The 21,383-nt window shown below is 39.6% G+C and overlaps 1 protein-coding gene across 3 annotated transcripts in view; it reads right to left on the bottom strand.

Moving 5' to 3' along the window:
- NTRK2 (neurotrophic receptor tyrosine kinase 2) overlaps positions 1-21,383 on the bottom strand; it is a 199,018-nt gene that overhangs the window by 51,301 nt on the left and 126,334 nt on the right. For 2 of the 3 annotated variants that reach the window (XM_063181050.1, XM_063181051.1), the window contains one exon: positions 566-696. In XM_063181050.1, coding sequence (XP_063037120.1) covers positions 566-696 — 131 coding nt within the window. Of the gene's footprint in view, positions 1-565; positions 697-10,556; positions 15,110-21,383 lie in introns of those variants that run through there. The other variant, XM_063181053.1, reaches the window with a different exon arrangement.

The raw sequence follows: 21,383 nt of genomic DNA, 5'->3' as shown, positions 1-21,383 counted from the left end.
TACTGTTTTCTAGCTACATCCACAGCTAAGGCCAACAGCTAACCTCAGTTCTTGAATTTTGGGAGAAAAATAGGGCTTTGTGCAGAGAAGAAGGCTTGGTCTCCAAGCTATACTAATGAAAACTACCCACAGACAATTTCAGTTGCTGACTAAAAGAATGGCACAGTCCTGAAACAGAAAGCTGATCTTTGCCTAGCAATTATACACATAACCTATTCACTTAGCTAGTAACAGATCATTTTTTAGACACGCATATATATCACATGCATTTTTAATAACCTAGGCATTATTTTTCACTAACTGTTCTTCAGACAGACCATGAAAGATTTTGCCCCCTCGTGATGCAATTTGTTTCCTCCCTTTCCTTATATGATTCAGGTCTCCTTTTATAATCCACAGCAAGATCAAATACCAAATTCTCTTAACACTCCATTAGCCTTGTGAACTCTTCTACATGTTCAGAACAGTTACACTGGATTATGGAATAGGCAAACATGATCATTTACAAATAAAACAGCATTAGATGCAACCATGAATTAATAATGGCAACCCTAGACTCTTTTACCTTCACTGCCACCAAGATCTTGCCCTGCTCAGGACACAGGTTATAGCATTCCGCCAGAAAGACTTTCCCAAAGGCTCCTTCTCCCAGTTCTCTTTTAAGAACAATATTGTGGCGCTTGATATGATGCACAACTGTAAAAGAAGACAAAATAGAGGTCAGAAGGGAGCTGCAAGTTCAGGATGGGATGGAGCCCATGCTTACAGCCACATGGAGATAGGATTGCCTGTAAAGTAGGGAAGGAATAAAAGAGCCCACATGTCAGTTTTTACCATTTTCTGCAAAACAGACTGAGTTTATATATTTGTATTTGGAGGGTAGTGCATTTTTTGGATGAGAAGGCATGGAATTAAGAGTCACTTGGGAACAGGCCATTTATCATCATGGATTTTAGGATGACTGTTGCAAGGCATACATAATATCTAATGCTACTTTTTAAAAAATATTAGGACAGTGAATCAGAAAACAAACAAAGCCTTTCTCACTCCTTTTCTACTTTTGTACCTTTAACAATAGCAGAACTCTCCTATTCAAATCCAAAAAGTTTTAAAATTAACTTAAACCCAAGGTGTCCTCTAAGAAAACCCAATGTGTCCCCTTTCAACTAAATGCAACTTAACAGTCTGGTTTACTTACTACTTGTAAGCAAACCACTGCTTTCCCATGTTTCTCACAAACATGATTTACAGTATTGATCTGAAGTAAAAGAAACAAAAGATGGACAAAGGTTTTAGTCCACATAGTGGACAGAACCTTAGTTCAACTGCTGCCCAGAATCAATTGATTCAAACCCTGAAGCCCAGGAACATTTTTTTGACTTATTTTACATTCTCCTTTCAGCAAAAGCTTCCATTAAAATCTTTAATATTTAAAATACTGTACTAAATTCTGTAGACTACATTATCAATTTACAATGTTCAAGCTAAATAAAGCAGTTCTAAGGGCAGTTTAGCTGCCAATAGGGTAGACAGCTTGTGTTGCTGAAACTGTACAATCCAGGCAGCATCTGCTGATGATTTTAACCTCAGTGCACTTAGCTGTCTTTGCAAATGCTGAAATTTAACCCTGCCTGGAAGAAGCCCATTTGCAACTTAAATTCTAAACACAGCAAATTAAATAGCAGTGCACAGGCATCGGGGTGTCTTTGCAAGGGTGAAAATCACACCTTGGCTGCTCAGCTGCAGGGACCAGGACCGAACCCTGCTGATAATTTAGGATCTAACCAGACGCAGACCGACACCTGCCTGCATACTTGGTCACAGGCCTACTCCAGACTGCGTGACCACTTGCAAAAAAACCACCTTCCCTCCATAACTAAAGGAGGAGTGCTGATGATAACATTAGTAGGGAGAAACGGCACAGCCTGTCCCTATTCCTATCACCAGCATTTGGAGAAAAGGACCACAGCTTACATGAGAGGAAAATGTGTGTCCCACACCCAAAGCCTACATCAACCTAACCTGAGCATCCTGCATGTAAAAACACTTCATTTCCCTGTTTGTGGACATGAGGGAAATCTGGTGCTGGAGCAGGGCTCCAGAGTGAGCAATCCAGCACACATGTGCCATCTTGAGGTGGGCACACACCTGAGGGACAGATCTCCACCAGATCTGCTGGCACCTGCCAGAAGGCCCTTGGCCAGTGGGCAGGCAGGCTCCCCGTGCCCTGTGCATGGAGGGGGAAGACTGCATTCTCCCCACAGCCCACCAGACTCACCAGGCTTTGCTGCTTTCCCCACAGATGGTGGCTGCAGGGGGGATTTTCATAGCCTCCTTTTTCCAGTGGCAAGTCTTCTAGGAGAGGCTGTGCATCCCATTAGGTACATATGAAATGAGACTGCGCAGTAGTTACATTTTTTACTCTTGTCACATACTGGTGTAGCATAAAATTAAGTTTTGTCATGGTGATGCTTTATTTGGCCAACTACCTTGGGAGGTCCCCTGCAGTCAGTATGAGGTTGCTTTTATTTTCATTTCCTCCTCAGCACTGGCTTTGCAAGAAAGGCTCAAAATGTAGTCAGCACAAGATAGGCCTGAACCAAAACACTCGTTTTCCCCATGGACACAAGTTAACCAGCATCGCTGGCCTCTGCTAATACTAGCCACAAGGTAGACCAGAAGAGCTGAAAGATTGCTGCCCTGGCATGGCACCTGAGCTCCAGAGTGTGGCACATCTCATCACCTGAGCTTTAATGATGATTGGTAACAAATGAGTGCTACCCCCTGTCCCCTAAAAAACTTGTCATCCTACCCTTCCTCTTGGGGAGTTCTCTTTCCCTGTGCTTTACTAGTATTGCCAGGAGGATGCCTCTGTTCCTTTCCCAGAGGGGAAAGGCAGCAAAGGCCATTTTTAATTTTTTCCTGCCCACAGCTGCCAAAGACTTGGTGATGAAGACAGTCTGAATTTTGTGTGGGTCCTCTCCATTTTGAGCCCATTATACTGCTAATTTTTGGCCCAGAAGTACAAAGAAGTTTTTTTGTGAAGCTCCTGGAGGACTTTACAAACAATAGAGTAAAAATAAATAAAAACCACACTCAATACTTCTTGGTAGTACACTTACAGCTGCTGTTAAACACTCATATAAACCAGGCATTCAAATAAACAATCCATCCTGTAAACCAAACTGTAAAATCTGAAACACAGCAAGGTGCAGAAGAGATCTGCACAGAATGTATTTGTAACTTGTTATGTTCTATCCATTACTGTTAGCTTTTTGAACTGTGCTGAGTTACCAAACAATAAAAAACTACAGTATGACTAAATGGGCCGAGCTTAAACATAAGAACAATGTAACTAAATCAAACACATATGATGTGATGGATATATAAGCTAAGGAAAAAATCCATTTAGCACATTCAGGGCCACAGCCATAATGACACTGTCTTAAGTGGGAGGATACTTGAGCAGGAGATACACTAGAAAATTCAGGTCAAAATCTGCTTTCAGTTACTATCAGGATAAAGCAAATTATCTCTGTTAAAGTCCAAGAGATTATCCTGGATTTACATTGAAGAAACAATGCAGAATTTGGCCAAAGAGGACATAAACAAAAAAGTCATCTCATAACACTGTCTCACAAGAAAAGGTACACAAACATTCAAATGACATCTATGTATCTCCCTTCTTTGATCCTAAATGGCAATTGCATTTGACCTGCTATTTGTACTTTTAAGAGCATATAATCTCTGGTTTTAAATCTTAACTGATAACTGTAAAAAAAATAGGTTTCATTAAGTTGAAAGCCAAGCAAGTTGAACCTTGCTTCATATAAAATATGAAGCAAGACAAAACAAATTAAAGAAGGGTAAATGCTGAAAAGAGGCTAAGTTAAAATAATACCCACACAGCTAAATCCTTAAAAGCAGGGGGCTCCCATGGATAACAGGGAACCAGAGACAAGAGGGAGTACAACTACAGAAAAAGTCTCTCTTTTCATCTCATGTTCTCAGAAGCATCTCACCAAAAGTGTTGGATGTTTAGGTATTTTACTCACTAGCAGACAATATGTCGCACTGGAAATGATGCAATATATATTTCCAGGTATGGGACTCAACTCCTTAGGTGACCTACCTTTGATGGTGAGGCTGAACAGACAGGGTCACACTACATTCTGGAATTAGCTCCAGCAGAACAGGCAACTCAAGATCTCCTCATCACATTGAATTCCCTGAGTTGGATATGAATGAATCCAGCCAGAGACAGCAAGATACAGTATGAATTATTAACATTTTTTTGCCCATATTTAAAAAATGAAATGTGACAGAGTGAAAGTGTTTCCCCTTGGTCACAAACAATAGGTCTTAACATTTTACCACCACATGTGACCATTATACCATCTAAGCTGACCTTCTAAACTACATGGAGCATAATATTGAGCTGAATGACTTGTATGTGGCAGAAGACTGTCTCCAGAAAGAGACTGTGCCAGTCTTGTTTTGAAAGTCTGGACTATCCCTTTGTTTTCATACATAATCATTTCATTGCTTATAAAAATGCATGCCTTTTTTTTGTCTCTTAATCATTAACTTGTCTGGCTTGCATATGCCTCCTTTTGTCTTTAGGGGACTTTCTCTGATAGTTTTAGTAGCCTTTTCAGGTCTGGTATTAAACACATGTAATCAATATCCTTCTTGCCCTTCTTGGTGAGGCAAAGAGACAGAAGTTCCTTCCCCCAGGAAAGCATTTGCTTCAGTTCACCAGTTATTGTCTTGACTTTTCTCTGGAAAATTTTTAAATATCCCTTTAAAAGAAGTTGTTTCCAATAGATTTTTTTCCAACTGGAAGCCACTCTCCACAAGGTTGTGATAAAAACATAAAATAAGCTCCCTATATCTCTTCACATCCATAGATTACACTAGTCCTTTCAAGGCTGGACTTCCTAAGGAGCACAAAAATGAAATACTTATGCGGTATTCATGTGAGTGTCTCATCTTGTAGACCTCACCCAATCACAATATCACAAATGTTGTAGGTTTCAAATGTGTTCCCATCGACCTCATGAGAAGAGCAATGAGATTCATGAAGAGACCGAAACACGGACTCACTGATGGACAATAAAGAGACAACAGCTGTCAGGCATTACTGCTCACTGAACTACCAACACTGTAAGACCCTTTTGTGTTGCACACCTACTTAAATTATCTGCTGAGTCTGCTTCTGAGGATACTGTTCTAAATTCTGCTAGTGGTGTGCATGTGGGACAGTCCTGATGAAATTTGTCATACCAGGGCTCAGCAACGAGAATGAGAACCTTCAAGATGCCAAGAAACCTGGCAAGGTGATATTATAAACATAACCACAGCTGCATAAATAAAAAGCAGTCATAGAAAAGACTCAGCCTGCAATGTGACACAAGGTCCCACAGAAAAAGGTTTGCAAATTTCTTTATTTCTTTTCCCACTATTTCTATTGCAATTGTGGACTGAACTATTTCTAAGACCTTGCTAGAAAAATACGGATGTAAATGACCAACTGTTTGTTTAGATAGTGTATCAAATTTTTACAGCATTAGCCACTCACAAAGAAGTTTCTGCTGGAATCCTATAGAAGAAGGATACAAATTTACTACAAAGAGCATGCAGCAAGTCTAGACTGGTAGCTATCAGATTATGCAATAGCAGCATGTCTGCAGTTTCTACAAGATATTGCCAGAATAGAAATTTTGGCTTATTGAGATATCTAGTCTCTGACATGGCAAGAAAAGCCAATAACAATGCCTTTATTTTTTTTCAACCTTTTGACCTGTCAGCCTTCCCTGGATGCAGAAATAGGTTAGCTCAGTTGTATATTTCTGATTATTTAATGCATTTGTCCCATACAGCATTCATTTGTTATTATCCTATATGGATTTTTGTGTAGTGCTATTGTTAATTTTTACAATGTAGCAGCAACAGCTGCTCATGTAAGGCTCATGCCCAGCTGTTGTAGGTACAAATGAACAATGTTTTCATGTCTAAATATATATACATTTTTGTTTATATATATGTGTGTGTGTGTGTGTAAATGTTCATATACACACATCATTATGTATACATATATATGATAGTCCACAACTGAGAACCAACTCACACTTTTTCAACTGAAATAAAATAAGCTGACAGAAAATCTCCTCTCAGTACCTTGGTACTCTGCTCTAAATGAAAGGTGCTGGATGGTACCAGCTATAGAAAACTGAGTAGGGAGGATTCACAGAACAATAAGGCCAGAAAGGCACTTGGGCCTTGTCACATCACCTGCGCAAGTCCATCTTCTGAAGCACTTTGAGTCTTGTTTTGTGTCTTTGAAAAAACCCAGAATCATTCAAGAGCTGTAAACCAGTTATCTCTTGGGCAGCCATCAGTGATTTGTCAGGTTTCTCACAAGCATTAGATCGTAAATGGGCTTTAAGGAAGGGATGGCCCACTTAGGATCTAATGCCAGGCTGAACAAGAAGTGATCTTCCTGGATGAACTGGAGGCATTTATGAAAGACAAACAAGTGACCGTCAGGGGAATGGCATAATTCCCAGGCACTTACTTCCTACTTGTCTGGAGTTACATCTGGTAAATCAAATAAATCTGTGATTGCTGCAGCTTAACCTTTCGGTTGCTTTGTTTACAGCTTAAATCCTCCCAGGATATATATTTAAACCCCAGAATTTTTACTTTCCTGGTTTAGAATTAGACTTTCTTTTGTAACAGAGCTCTGCAGCATCTTGGAGGGTGCCCAGTTCTCACCTGCCCGGAGCAGCAAGGGCACCACAGATCTTGTCCACTGTAAACTCATTTTGCTGTAGCTGGCATGGCTCTTCTCTGTCTGGAACTCAAGTGTTTACTGTCTTTTGGGGTTACTACTTGATTCCTGGTGAGCCATTTTACTGTATTCTTTTTTTTCACGTAGTTTATTTGGTTTAGTTGACCAAGATCCTGTCAGCTTGGCTATAGATAGCCATGATGCCATAATTTATTACACCCCTATATTCAAATTACTTAAGGATAAATACCAACAAAAATGCTATCATTGTCTTAAATGCATGAGTCTGATGAGCTTAATTCACTCTTCATAGAAAAAAAAAATAAAGTAAACAGTTTATCTATACAGAAACTTGCCCGTACATATTAAAACTGAGGTGAACAAGACCCTCAAGCAAGCTAAAACTGATCTTTTGCATGCTAAAACAATTGGGACATATCAGAATAGCTGAAAGCTTAATTTGGCTGCTTTCAGAAACAGTACCATATATTAATCATCCTGCATTTCTCTTTCTATGATGTTTCCAACCTCCTAAAAGCTTTCCAGCACAGTATAGTAAATCAGCTTTAAGCAAAAAACTGACCTGGAATGTTGACAAGAGCTGCCTTTGCAGATATGAATACACTTAATTTATAAATGCCAATATCAATGCACTTCTTCCAAGAGGTTAATCATCATATAACTTAGAGGTTGTTGTGTGTGAGTGCTGTGTAAAACCTGTTAGTATTATTTTATGGGGGCAAATCTGGTCTTTCATATTTAACTGGAGACAATGATCTCAACATGAACATCCTTCCTGTTCAGACTTGGAAATCCATTCCCTCCACACGATGCTAATCTCTAGGAATCTTCTGTATTACAGAAATAGGAGTACTTGGCAAAGGATGGGAGAGTACCATGTAGCATATCTCATATAATAGATACTTGCAGAGGGAGAAGGGCCAATGAACACACTGTCTTCTAAACATTAACTCTTTTCAATCTCTATTTTCAGAAACAGACATAGGCTGAATGGCATCCCAGGATGCAGGCCTGAGAAGTAGGACCTGAAAGAAACTACCTCCAGAGATGAGCCATATCCAAGCTTAGAGTAAATGGGTATAAAGGTGACATTCAAAGGAGATTGCAGTGGTTTTGATCTACATTTCTCTGCTTTGCTTTTTCTCTTCTCATTTTAAAAGGAAAAGGAAATAATTTTGTGGCTCTATGTTGCAATAATGAGCGATGTAGGGACCCCAGGCAGGTGCAAAGGAGTGGTCTTTATTGTTACTGCTAGGTAAGGCTTTATAAAGCCTTACCTATCGGTAACAGCTCTACGTGAGGGAGTACAGAAGGGTTTTACTGATGGCCTTTCAAAACTAAATATGAAAAGAAAATGGAGCTTTCAAGCTTCTGAAAGAATTAACCAAATGCTTGTCTCACAGTGGAAGTTCTATTCCCTTTTTTAAAAGTTAAGCACATATTCAATCTTTACCTTTTACTGAGCTATCTGAAAGACAGCATAACATCTGATCAACAGTGTTAAATGGGTAGGTCTGCCCTTTTGCAGCTAACTGAAAAGAGAATATTAATGAAAAAATCATAGCAGCATGACAGATCCCAGTCTTATAGATCACGTTTGAGCAAATTATTTACCCTTTTCTTAGGTTTTTTTTCCCAATTCCTTTTACAGTTCTACCAGGCTGCAAGACACTGTGTGGCTTTCTATAAGGAAACCCGAATCTTACACATTTTTACCTTATGCTTTGCTTTCTTTTAGCCAATTGAAATAAACCCTTCCCCTAAGCACAAGGCTCAGTTTCTGCCTGCTTCCTTAACTGTACACAGCTAAGGCTTTGCTGCTACATGGTTGTTTGTTCTTATGATTCTGTGCGTACCTCTTTCTCTCCTGGATTTTGCCGTAAGTGGTCTTTAAACACAATTAAAAGTTAAGGGTTTAGCCATTTCTGAGGAGGATCCCCAAATGACAGATAAAGATACTGGACGCTGCAAACAACCAAATTATAAAATCTTCCTCATCCTGCATTATTTACTAAAAAACAAGCTCATCAGAAAGAAGAAATTACATCTCGAGTCTTCCTACAGATTGAGATGGCAGGAACATCAGTTCACCCTCTGTCCTATGGGGACAAAAAGGGGTTAGCATTATACTGCCTGAGCCTCATGTGACAGGAGAGAAGACCAAAACATTCATAAAAGGGGAACAAACCTGGACAAGCAGCTATTCCCTTTAACAGACTTGCTGTCCTTCAGCATTTCTGCCTTCTTCCACGGTGAGGTACTTGCTCTGCTTTTGTTTCAATGCCGGACTGGCACACCTTTTTGTTTTGCAATATGCCATACACAAAGGTTTGTATCCCCATAGGGCATTTTCCCCTTGGCCCTGCTACTGTTTCAGAATTCCAATGCTTATGATGTAATTGACAGCACATGGGCAAGGCACACCCAGAAAATTCATCTTCACCACTGGGCTGTGACAGATACCTCTACAGCAGCCACAGTGCAGTCAGAAGATTATTACATTGTACTACCTTCAAACAAAAAGACCTTCAAGACTTCCCTTTTAGGTCAACAAAATGGATTCACAAAGGGTTTGCAAGACTGAACATGCTGGGGGTTTTTCAGGATCAAAGCCCTAACAATTGCAAAGAAAAGATGACTTTTCTTTTGTCTTGTTATAAATGCACTTGGGAAAAAAATTTCTATGTTTCTACACAAGCATACCACATGCTTAATTTTTCAAGTTTGAAAAGACCTTATTGCTTATTGCAGACCACACATCACCTCCTCTGCTGATCCGATTCTTCTCTCCTGCATCCTTCAAAGGACTAATATAATAAAGTATATGTTTATACAAAACAAATTATTTCCTGTGTAAAGGCCATGAAGTTTCTAGTCTGGGTGATTTATCATTCTTCAGGGTCTGACAACCTTCCCAAGTCCTAGCGAAGGATGCAAATTACACTGGACTATGCTCCTTGCATTGACCTTTGCAAGCAAACAGTGGTACTCCTACTTGGGCATTATTTGTAAACTAGACTAAACTATAGTCCAGCCAGATTTGAGAACACTCAAGGTTTTTGTGGGTTTTTTTTTAAATAACAATGAGATGAGAACCTATTCTAATTGTCCTAATAGAAAACCTAGCCTGCTGCATGATAAAGTGAGAAAAGAAAACTGTGACTTGTCAGTGGGAACAGGACTTTCTCAGATAGTTTCTTTTGCAGAAAAAGGTCACATGTTTTCTCTTCTGTCTTGGTTCAGCGTGTTATTTTCATGCACCATGAAAACAGATACATCTAGCTAACCAGGTGGCAAAGAATACAAGAAATCTCCTTTCATTCAGTTTAGCTCTGGATTGCATTATCTGCCAGCAGAAATTGTTTTTCTATATTTCAGACAAATAAGGAGATATTCTACACCTTTGATAAAATAAATTTGATGAGGGAGGAAAAGTCTCCATTACATTCAGCTCCTTGCAACTGATCTGCACAATATAGAGCCCAGGGCCACTTGTCATTTAGTGGATCATAGGCAATGCCTCGCTCTGTATGCCCCCATGGCTGGGGACAGCCAGGCACCAGTCACTCAGTCAGCCCAGGGCCAGTCTGTCAAATGGAGGTGTGTTTAAAGTAGCATCAGAGATGTCTTGGTTCCACTGCAGACAACAAACCCACAGGTCTGTTTGGTATCAATAAGGGTTCCTTCAGACTCTGTTTAAGTAAGGCCTTTGTAAATTCTCACTAACACATGTAAATCCCCTCCCGCAAGTCAATAAAATTTTATTTTAGAGAACGAGAATGAACACAAATACATTGATCAAAAGTTAACTATACAGCATGTCAGGAGCTAATGAAAAACAAAGATATATACTCCTTTAGGATAACAACAGCTTCCCACAGAGTCCAGTGTGATAACAAACTGTCAGAGCCCCAGAACCAGCAGTGCCAAAAATCCACCACCAAATGGATCTTTTAAAGCTGTGGCCCATGTCGAGGTTGAGGACAAATTCAGTCTCTGCCAATATGTTTTCACTACCTAAAAGCATCTTGGTTTTGACTTGATAATTATAGTGTGTTGAGCCAACCAGCTGTCACTAAGGAAAAGGAGCTGCCCAAATGAAGCAAAATGCATGGATGTTTGCTGCTGATTTGTCACACAATAATGAACCCAGTTACAGCCTTTTGAGGCATGGAACTGAAAGACAGTAGGAGATAGAGGGGAAAAAAGGAGAGGAAAGGGAGAAAGAAAGAGCTTTGAACATTTTGTTCCAGTCAGTTTTCATGAATGAGGAAAACACCAGGCGTGATTTAATCAAAGGATGCCCTCCCACAGTCATGCTGTTGCTGGAGAAGTGACCAGTGGGCAGACACCCGAGACATATATTTCCCAAAGCACACAGACCCAGTCTTTGCTGAAACACAAACTTTCACTGATAGCAGCACACATACATAGCAGGGCAAACAAGAAGAACGGCAGAAACGGCTGAATGAACTTTATTCAGGGTCTGACATACAATGTCAGTAAAATGAATGTGACCTAAAGAAGACTGTTACACTTTTAACAAGACTGAGTTGGCAGCTTTGCCCAATTAGTACCAGTTCATTTTATGTTGATAACTAGTATACACATATGATGTTCTGTAAAAGCTTAATAGATGTCGCCATAAATCATAGTCCTTTTTATCCCCTGTGCTCTTTATATTTGGAAAGTACTTTCAGTTGAATCTTCTTTAATACTAGTTGTAGACTGAAATTAATGCAAATGTAATTCTGGCAGTCTCTGCAAGACACCAGAAACACATGGACCAGAAAGGTTCTTTTCTCACCCAGCATCTATATGACTACTGCTCTTAAAAAACAAAACTGTTTTGTTCCAATTACTGTGCACCATGATATTTACAGCCACTTTAGCCTGCACAGAACTAAGATAGGCAAAATGTAGGGGTTTTTTCCCCTTCCTCCTGAAGTTCAAGTTATCTCCCAGAGCAACAACTGCCAGTTTGCCTATGTACTCACTCACCTACTCGGGAAATATTTTAAGCAGCAGTAACCTATACAAACAGCTGCTGCATTTGTTGCACTGTAATGGCAGGGTACCCCACCTGCTTACCGGTAAAGGTAACAGTAAAAATTGCCACGATTTTTACTGTTACCAGTGAAAAGGCTGAATTCTTTTCTCAAGCTGCTTGAACTGACAGTTGCAGCCAAGGAAATGGGTGTTGTCCCTTGACATGCCCCTGGCCTGTGCTTAGCTGAAGCACTGAAGCCATCACCAGGGTGGCCTAACAGAGCACTTCACAGGCAGTGTTTGCTAACTGCTGCCTCCTGCAAGACCACCACCAGCAGGAGGGCAAGTACAGACTTGCTTTTAGGAGGGACGTGTCTGAAATCTGTTGTCAAACCTGAGGGATACTTGGCCTTTTGGTAGTCTAACATCCACAGAATGGCCCTTAGGCAATTTCCAGGGCTCTGTGTTTCTAGCCTGTCATTCAGAATTTTAATGAGGAGGAAGGGTCAGAAGCTAAAATAATTATTTATAAACCAATGTTAAGATTTGTTGGGTAGTCTTTCTAATGTTTTCCAATGTACAACTCTAAAACAACTTATAGACTAGTGCATTCCTTTCATCATTGCTTGTCGTATTTTTTCTCCCTTCTTGTAACATTTTCTTCAGTAAGAGAATGGTAATTCAGCTATATGTTCCAAGAATACAACAGGCTCTAACTGCAAAAATAACTATTACTGATTTTCATTTTTCCTTACAGAGCAACTACACAGAGACAACATTGTTTGCTTCTGAAGACTAGACACACACACACACACACACAGAGAGAGAGAGAGAGAGAAAGAGATTAAAAGGTATTTATCATAAGCATTTTGGCAAACAACTCTTATGAGGCTTCTGCTGAGTGAGTCCCTATGTGACTGTTTTCCCCACCTTGAAAATAAGGCCAGAAATGCATGCCTAGCTGTTTCATAATAGTAGTGGTTTTGGTTTTTTTAAAATATTAGTTATTTTCTACTTGAATAATGTCTCAAAGCTATAAAGCATAAGTTACGTGTTCATGAAGATTCTTACTTGGTATGTTTTGAAAACAATGGCACAAACTTCTCACTGCCATCTGAGGTTCAAAATCTCCACTGGGAAGTCTTCAGATATGAGTATGACTGCAATAAATACTTCTTTGTAATTTTACTTGTAATTCTGACCTCCTTAAAGTTCATTAAAATGCACTCTAAAATAAAATAAATTGGTAATACATTCAGAAAAAAAGCTTTTAAAACAACACTACTACTCTTGCATTGCATTCAGAATCGTCTTGTATGCCATGAAAGTAATCCTCACTCACAAAATGGGAGCTGGGAAAACAAGTGGGGCTCTTCCAGATTAACTATCACAAAGAGAAACTGCTGAAGAAAGCAATTAAGAAACTCACAGCATCCCTTAATTTAAGACACATTATTAAAAAAAAAAAAAAGAAAAAACTTGCTATGAACAAAGGAAAATGTGAGGTCTGCTGCTAGCTGTGCCCTAATTCTTTGCTTATTCCAGTCTTTATGCTGTTAGTTTACACTATTTTATGTACTAACCTACATAAAAATAAACAGGTCCTTGGAGATTAACATGCCACAACCAGCACTTCAAAACTACTCGCAATAGCTCTCTTTCCACACCTTCATAGATGTAAACAAATGAAGATTTCTGAACAGGGGCTACGGGTATCATTTGCCTTCATACTGTGCCAAGCAGGCTTTTGAAATGCCAGTTGTTGTGGAAACTGGGGAAAATGGTAAATTGCATCCTAATGAGGGCTATTCTAACTAAGCATTGGGACAACATCATTGGGAAAAATCTCTTCTCAATGCTGTTTTAAAAGGTATTTTCCTCCATAATATACCACATTGAAAGCTAGGACAGTAGCTATGAAGAAGCAGCTTGAAAAATCTGCATTGTCCTTGCTACTGTCCTAAAAGAACTGTGCTTTCACACAAAGACCTTGCTGGAAGTCCTAGGTAAGCAGAGCTGTGACAAATCCTGCTCCAGCATTTTTAGTTCAAGTCCAGTCCAAGTCCAGTCCAGCAGGATTCTAACACAACATTCCCAAATCAGTGACAGACTTGTCACTGACATTGAGGGGAACCTGAAACAGACATTCTCTCAGAAACAAGGGATGTCTTAGCACAGAAATACCTCTGAAACTGAACAAGCTGTGAGTCTGAATAAGAAGAGAGTACACACATAGAAAGGGTTCTATGTGCTGCAGTTCTCCACTCAGTAATTAATATCTGCAGATGTACAGGAGAGGAGGATGATCCCCATTGTGGAGTTTAGTGAGAAGGAACGCAGGGGAGAGATAAAATACGGGCAGGGAGCAGCATGAACTCTAAAAAATAGAAAGAAAAGGAAGATGACTAAACCACTCCTGTTGAAAAGAAAGGGGATCTCTAGACCTCAGGTGATTAGTAGTGCTTGACAGGTATCCCCCTGTTTTCTCACTTAAGCATTTTAGGTCCTGTTAATTCATGTTTCTTCATTCTTAACAGTGTTTTATACCTGCTCAGGAAGATACATCTGTCCTGCAAAGAATTCCCTTTAAGATTTTATGCAACATTTTATGTAAATACTATGCCTAGTACAGAAAGAATTTGTCCATATCCAAACCAACACAAGTCACTTTTTTCTGCACAGTGATTTTTTTTTTTCTGTTACACTAGACAATTATATTTGGGATATGTTTAATTAAAAAAAGACAGAAACTTTTGCTAGCTTCTATATCACTACTTCTTAATGACTCAACTTTATTTTAATGCCACATATTGCACAGCTGTGCCTGTTGGAAATATTTCTGCATCCTAATTTGTTAGTTGTCCTACAATTTCAGAAGCTTGTGATCTCTTATGGAAGTTTGCAGATGTAGTTCCCTCTCCCTCCCCAGCTATAGTATGACAATGCATGCCAGAACACAAGCTCTGGCAGAGACTTTGGAGACGGATGTGGAAAGGTTACATAATTTTGCAATAAATTCATTATGATCAAGCAGCACCAGTTAAAACAATCACTCTCCTGGCCAAAGAAATAAGTGAGGAAGAGAAAAACAAAAAACCCAAGTCTTCACTTTTCTGATGTCCTGTTGCATCAAAGCACAGGTTGCAACAAGCTGAGAAAGTGTAATGTGCTTCAACGTCTTTTTCAGTTGCTATGGTACAGTTTCTTATGGAAAATTCCTTGTTCTGCGTGATGTTTTTCCTGCCTCATTTGGGATGGCAGAACCGTTCCTTGTGTCACCTGAGAAACCGGGCTGTCAGTTTCCACCTATTGGTGAGAAAGAAACTCATCAGCAGCAGAACTCAATGGAAAATTCCTTGGTTAGAAGTTTCTGCGCTGGAGGCCAACATGACAGTGGGGAGCAAGAACGGATAGGTCAGGGGATGAGGGTGCCACACAGGATATCTGGCTTCCACCTCAGGGTCAGACACAGATTTCCTGTGTAATCTGAGGGCAAAGGATTTAGTCACTGGGGCTCCCTGCTCATACAGGCAGGACAACCAAGCATCCTTTCCCCGTTCCTCACCCTGTGCGTGGAGCCCCGGGTCTGTAACCTGCCCACTCCACAAACAAGTAGCTCCAGGTTACAGAAGTGGGCCCATAGCCCAAAAGCTCTTCAGGCAAGGGTTATGCGCACCTACAGAGTCCCCAGTGCTTTGCACAGTGAGGTCTTGTTTGGACCATGGGGCTCTAAAGTAATGCATGGAAATAATACTGAGTGATTTCATTATTTTCTATTTTTAAGGACAAATATCAACATAGGCAAGGAGGGAAAACTCCAGCTTTACTGTACAGCCAAATAGGAAAAACACTGGGCTTTTGGAGGAGATCTGCAATCTATTTTCCGTGTAGATAATACTGAAAATTGCCAGAAACACAGCATAAAAATGGTATTATAGCATGACATTAGTGATAGAAAGCAATCAGGGATCGGGCCATTCCACTATGGGAATTTTTTTTATGGACTAGTTGGAAGTAATCTGATTTTAATGTGACATTTTTCCTGCTGGAGTGCTTGCCCTTCCAATCAAAAAATAATTAGATTCCACCACTTTAGACTCATGACAAAAACAAAATATGGTTAAAAAGAAAAACTAAACAAATCATTAATGTTTTAATGCTGTTGGATACCTGTGGTACTTCAGAATGTCGAAATTTCCATGGACTCCCTATGGTGGTGAGAAGAGCTTTTGACCTCTCTGACCGAATGGGTTTTTAAAATAATAAATGCATAAGTGTTTGAAAAGAGACTCCTTTAGTAATGTCTGTCATGAGAATGAAGAGCATTCAAAATATGACAGTGCAAGTGCATTCCACAGGACAACTTTTCTGGTGGTGCCAACATTTAAAGCTCCATTGACTTCAGTGGAGTTTCACCCTTTAATCTATGAAGGTTTGGACTTGTTGGATATCACTTGCAGTAACATACAACTTTTTGTCTTTTAGAGTCCCTTATCAGATAATTTCAACAAGAAAAATAATGGAAACAGGTGTAGGAATGAAAGAAAATATACTAATATTAATTAAATATTAGTCAGGACATTCAAAATTTTGATTTCTATAGCATTAATTCCAGCATAAATCTAAAAAAAAATTCACTGAAAAATATTAATGATGTAAAATAAATTTCAAATATTTGGTGATTTTCAGTTACTTTTCTGCTTTCTAAAACAAAGAAAAAATTTAACATTCCAAAGTGGGAAAATCATTTCCCAGACAAGCACACACATAAACACTCTTACCCATATTTTGAATTATTTTCATTTAAATTAAAATATTTTACATAAAAAATTAATTTTAAAATACCAACTTGTTTAAATTTTATTGAAGGTATTTTTTTTTCTGTTTTAACAGTTCAAGTTGAAACTTTAGACAAAATTGAACCAAGTTCCCTCTGCTTTCTCTATTTTAAAGCAGCAAATAATCTTGAAATGCTGAAATCTCCCATGGGAGGAAAATTCTATTTTTGAACAGCTTTACTTCTGTGCATTTAAAATCTCAGCTACTACTGGAGCTCTGGAGGGGAAGGACTTTTACTGAAGATGGAATAATTCAGCAAAGGCTGTATTATTCTGGCTGTACAAGGTTGTTGGTAAAGGCTGCAGGACCTATCTCACTTTGCATTATGATGGAGGAACCACACTTTCAAGGCTGCCAGCAGACGTAGAACTGGTTGCCAGTCTCACACAGAAGCTGTGCAGGATCTGGGCATACAGTGGAGCACATTGCTCCACTGATTGTTTTCCTCACTCTACCAATGTGGACTCCCAGTTGACAAACTTTACATTCTGATCTGAATTCTGTGACTTAGAAATTTCTCTGAAAATCTCTCCTAGACTAAGCAAAATGATAATAATGAAAGAGGGATTCTGCATTTTAATTCCTATGTTACTGCAAAGACTTTGTATAGGTACCAATCCTTTGGAATAGCAAAAGTTCTGCATGCAACAGTATTTTTGTGTTAGAACTCAGCATTTGGATTATGATGGGCCATCTCATCTTCAGTAAGGATGGTGCTGTTATATCAATATTCCTAATATAAGAAAATCTGAAGAATAGTTCCTCAGCTTTTCAACAGCCAGCGTAAATTAGAACACCTCTTAAATACTCAGACCCTTTGATAATCACAAACACTGCTCTTACATTTCCCTTCTCCCAGCATCCTAGTAATCTTCCTCCTTGTTTCTCCAGCAGCATAAGTAGAAGCTGGGGCCTAGAGGTGGGGGGCACAGACTGATACAGAAATAAAGAGTGACCTAGAAGAGGTTTTTCTTTTTCATCCTGTATTCTATTGATCCTTTCACAATCCCCAAAGATCTGAGGTGTTTATAATTATGACCATAATGCAATGCCATCAGGGATTCAAGAAGACTTCTCTACTGAACATATAGAGAAGAGATAAACATCAGTTTAAAAGCTATAAAACCAAGTTAACCAACTGTTAAAGCCACAGTTACAAGGCCTTGCCACACCAACCTTCAGTTCTCTTCACTTGGCGTACAGAGGAATGTGGGTAAATTCCCTTCTCAACCTGACCAGCCTAGTCAGCTGATAGGATAAAACATAGCAAAATTGGAAAACTTCATGAACGCACTGGCCTGGTGAAAGGCAATTAGAAAATCCTTAATCAAACACTGTGTGCTTAACAAGTCAGGTACTGTATCAAAAGCAAAGACTACTTGCCTAAATCCTTTTGCCTTCTTAATCCTATTCCTGAAACGGTGGAGAACAAGGGAAGTAGTGATTGTAATTGTGTCAAGTTTGGAGAAGTACAGCTGGAAAACATTGGCTTCATCAGAGTAAATTGACAACAGGCCTACCCTTTGTCTTGCTTATCTTTTATTTCCTTTTCCCTCCCCCATTCTCTGCTTCTTCTTTTTGTTGGGGAATGGGAGATCTGTACACTTTGCTGTCTCCCAGAGTGCCACTTCTTACCAGAGCCCTCTCTGGTCATTGCTTGGGTGTGAGTCATAGGATTTTGTATTTTCCTTCCCCTATTTTCTGAGCATGATTTATATCTGCTGCATCTTTGTGACATTGGTTCAGTTTTGTCCAGTCAAATTAGTTTTCTCAGTAATTGTTTCTTGCAGTTTATATTTATGACACCAGGGTCAACCTTAATGTGTTTGCTAGCCTAAACACCTAAAGATAAGAATTTTTCTCCATATTTGCAACGTGGGCATTATTCCCCGTAGCAAAGCCTAAGGACGTATACTGTGTTCTGCCCACAAGGAGCAGCTGCCTGTTAAAGGTAACAAGCAAAATGTTAGAGTTCTCGTTGACTTTCCTTTGTTCCATAATTTTGCTATAAAATGGAATAGTATACTTCATATTTTTGCATTCATGTACAGGATTCATTTCATAAGTCTTTTCTTTACATTATTTTTCCCTGATGCTTTGCTCCCCCACCTTTCACTGGATTGAAGAGGCAGGGAGAAGAAACGATTGTGTCATGTGAATAAAGCTATCAACCTTCTCTAGACCACAGTAAACTGTTCAAAAGTGTAACTTTACTTGCAGTCCTCCTATAGCTTGCACAACTTAACAACTTAACAACACACACAAAGAATACACTCAGTAACTCAAGTGTATCTGAATGAAGAAATGCTTAGCTTGCACAGTATTAAATGGCTCATTAATTTACTTAAAAGCAGCAACCCCAAAGCTAATTCCAAATACAAAGAACAGTAGTATCTGGGTTTGGTTTGAATATGTTCAAATGGGCTTTGATCTATACCTGCCTTAGACTAACTATCCAGAGAGCTAATATGCCATGCAAAACTCCAGGTCTGCACAGGCACAGCCTCTCTGAAATTCAACCAGAAAGCAGAGTAGGGAATAATGGGCAGCTGTTGACCATGGAGGGTTTATATCCTAGCTTGTGAACCAGGATTTCCTTTCCTTATTGCTAGAGCATCAAGATCTTGGAAATATTTAAACTCGGGATTGATATCTTTCCTGAGACCACATTTCCATTCAAATAATTGTTCTTCTTTCTTAAAAATGAAAACTCATCTCTTGAGATACTTTAGCTAATGAACAGTGTGGATTTTAACATGCATGATTGTATATAGTATAATCATAGAGAAACACCACAGAAAGCATAACAATGTTTCTTAAAAGCTTTTGCAGACATCTAGATGGGATGTATGACTGCTCTGATGAGGCCAAGAGCTCGCTGTGGGTGGGCACAGTCCTTTTTATATGATGAAAAATAACTATGTCACACAGACACAGGAACTCCATCCCAAGATGAGACAAAAAAACCAAGCATTTCTCTGTACACTTTCTCTCCATTGTTATAAAAACACACAATGCTTTTCTGTGTAAGTGCTGTATGTATTTCTGTGTACATATTATGTCAATGAACACAAGCTGCAAAGTTGAGATGGCAAAGCTGTCTTCTGCAGGAGCAGTGAATACCTGTGTGCTTTGCTCTTGCTCTGTCTTGAAAAGACTCTGTCTTGAAGTCAAAAAAAGAAACCTACCAGTCCAGAATAAATCTCTTACCAGTTTGTTTAATGTTGCCATTTACCACAGCCCTGTTTCAGATGTTCAGGCCAATTTTAAAACACACAGAGATCAATAGGCAGGAAAGACTCATGTTGGTTAAAATGGGAAATCAATTCTGGATGGGGCCTCTAGAGGAAAGCTATCACTGCAAAAAAAAGTTGAATCTTCTCATCTTCCTCATTCAGTCAGAAGTTGGACTTCACGACCTTGGATGTTTTTTCCAATCTTAATGATTCTATGATTCCTGAAAGATATACTCTGTTTTGCACTGTGTTTATTCCTCAGTGTGGTACAATGCCAGGGTTCTCTATAATTCTGCCATGAAAAGAGGCAAAAACTGTAACTTTAAAGTGCAATTCAACCTCATGGTAAATGTGGGAAACCATTTCCAGCAAGGATATGTGCTACATTAGAATGCATAATGCAAAAGCCTTTAGCAAGTTGGGAAATAGTCATCTTCCTCTTCAAGTAAAAAAGTTAAGACAAAAAGGAAATGTGTGCTCCCAGAAGTTCTCTGTGAATTTGAGTCTTAAGTCTGCTCCTACCATATCTTCCGGATGAGAAGGGAGATTTACTGTGTCTGAAACTACACCTCACTGTAAAAAAGCACTGTTGTCTCCTCTCAGGGGTGGGCACAAGGCTGAAAGTCCCTTTCCTGCCAGGCTGAGTTGAGCACAGAGCTTTTGAGCTCCATGTCTGATGCCTGCTGGGGCTGGCTATGGCATCTGAAGGAGTCCAGCCCACTAACTCACCCTGCCCAGCAGTGGCTCAGAACTGATGCTTCTTTGTCCCAGCTCACACCTGCAGTCAGCCCTGGGCTGCTAAAGTTGAGGGACTGCAAACTTGCCTCTGCTTGTCCTGCTGCAGATGGGGTGTCCTTCTCCAGCACTTTGTGAGTGCTGTGGGGGTTCAGAGACCTCGGGGCAGAGCTAAAGGCTCGACCCTGTGATTGCACTGAGTGCAGGACACTTATCATCCCTGATCTTCCTAACACATCATCACCTGCCAGGACAGATGAGCATCGGCTCACTGTTACAATGGCTGTGGGTGATGTGCGACTGTGGCCTTACAGCTGCTTCTGGTCTCTCTGCTCTTCTGCTCTCCTGCACCTGAGTATTTCAGCCATAGAAGGATATAAATATGTTGCTGTTAGTGTCAGGGAAGGTGTTACATTCAGGGAATATCTGCTTGTTTACTAGACAGGGTTAGAGTATTTACAAAAGGACATCAATGTGTCACCGAGCACAAGCCAATCTTTAGGCGTTAGAAGACTTGAAAGAAATACTCAACTTAAGGTTTATTGGATGCTTATTTTGAAAAAAGGTTCCTAATAGGTACTGCCATTTTCAGGTACTAGAAGAGTTACTACCATGATCGACTGTAGTTATTTAGCCATGCCTGAACTGAGCAGATAAAATATGCAAAAGGAAGCGAGAATTTACCATCAACATAAGCAGGAATGGCATTGCTGGACAATGATAACACAAATAATTTAATTCTCACCCGATTATACAGCACCTTCGCACAC

The sequence above is a fragment of the Melospiza melodia genome, chromosome Z (genome assembly GCF_035770615.1).
Source record: "Melospiza melodia melodia isolate bMelMel2 chromosome Z, bMelMel2.pri, whole genome shotgun sequence".
Lineage (NCBI taxonomy): Eukaryota > Metazoa > Chordata > Aves > Passeriformes > Passerellidae > Melospiza > Melospiza melodia.
Note: the sequence above shows the minus strand (reverse complement) of the source record. Positions and strands in the feature narration are given on the sequence as shown.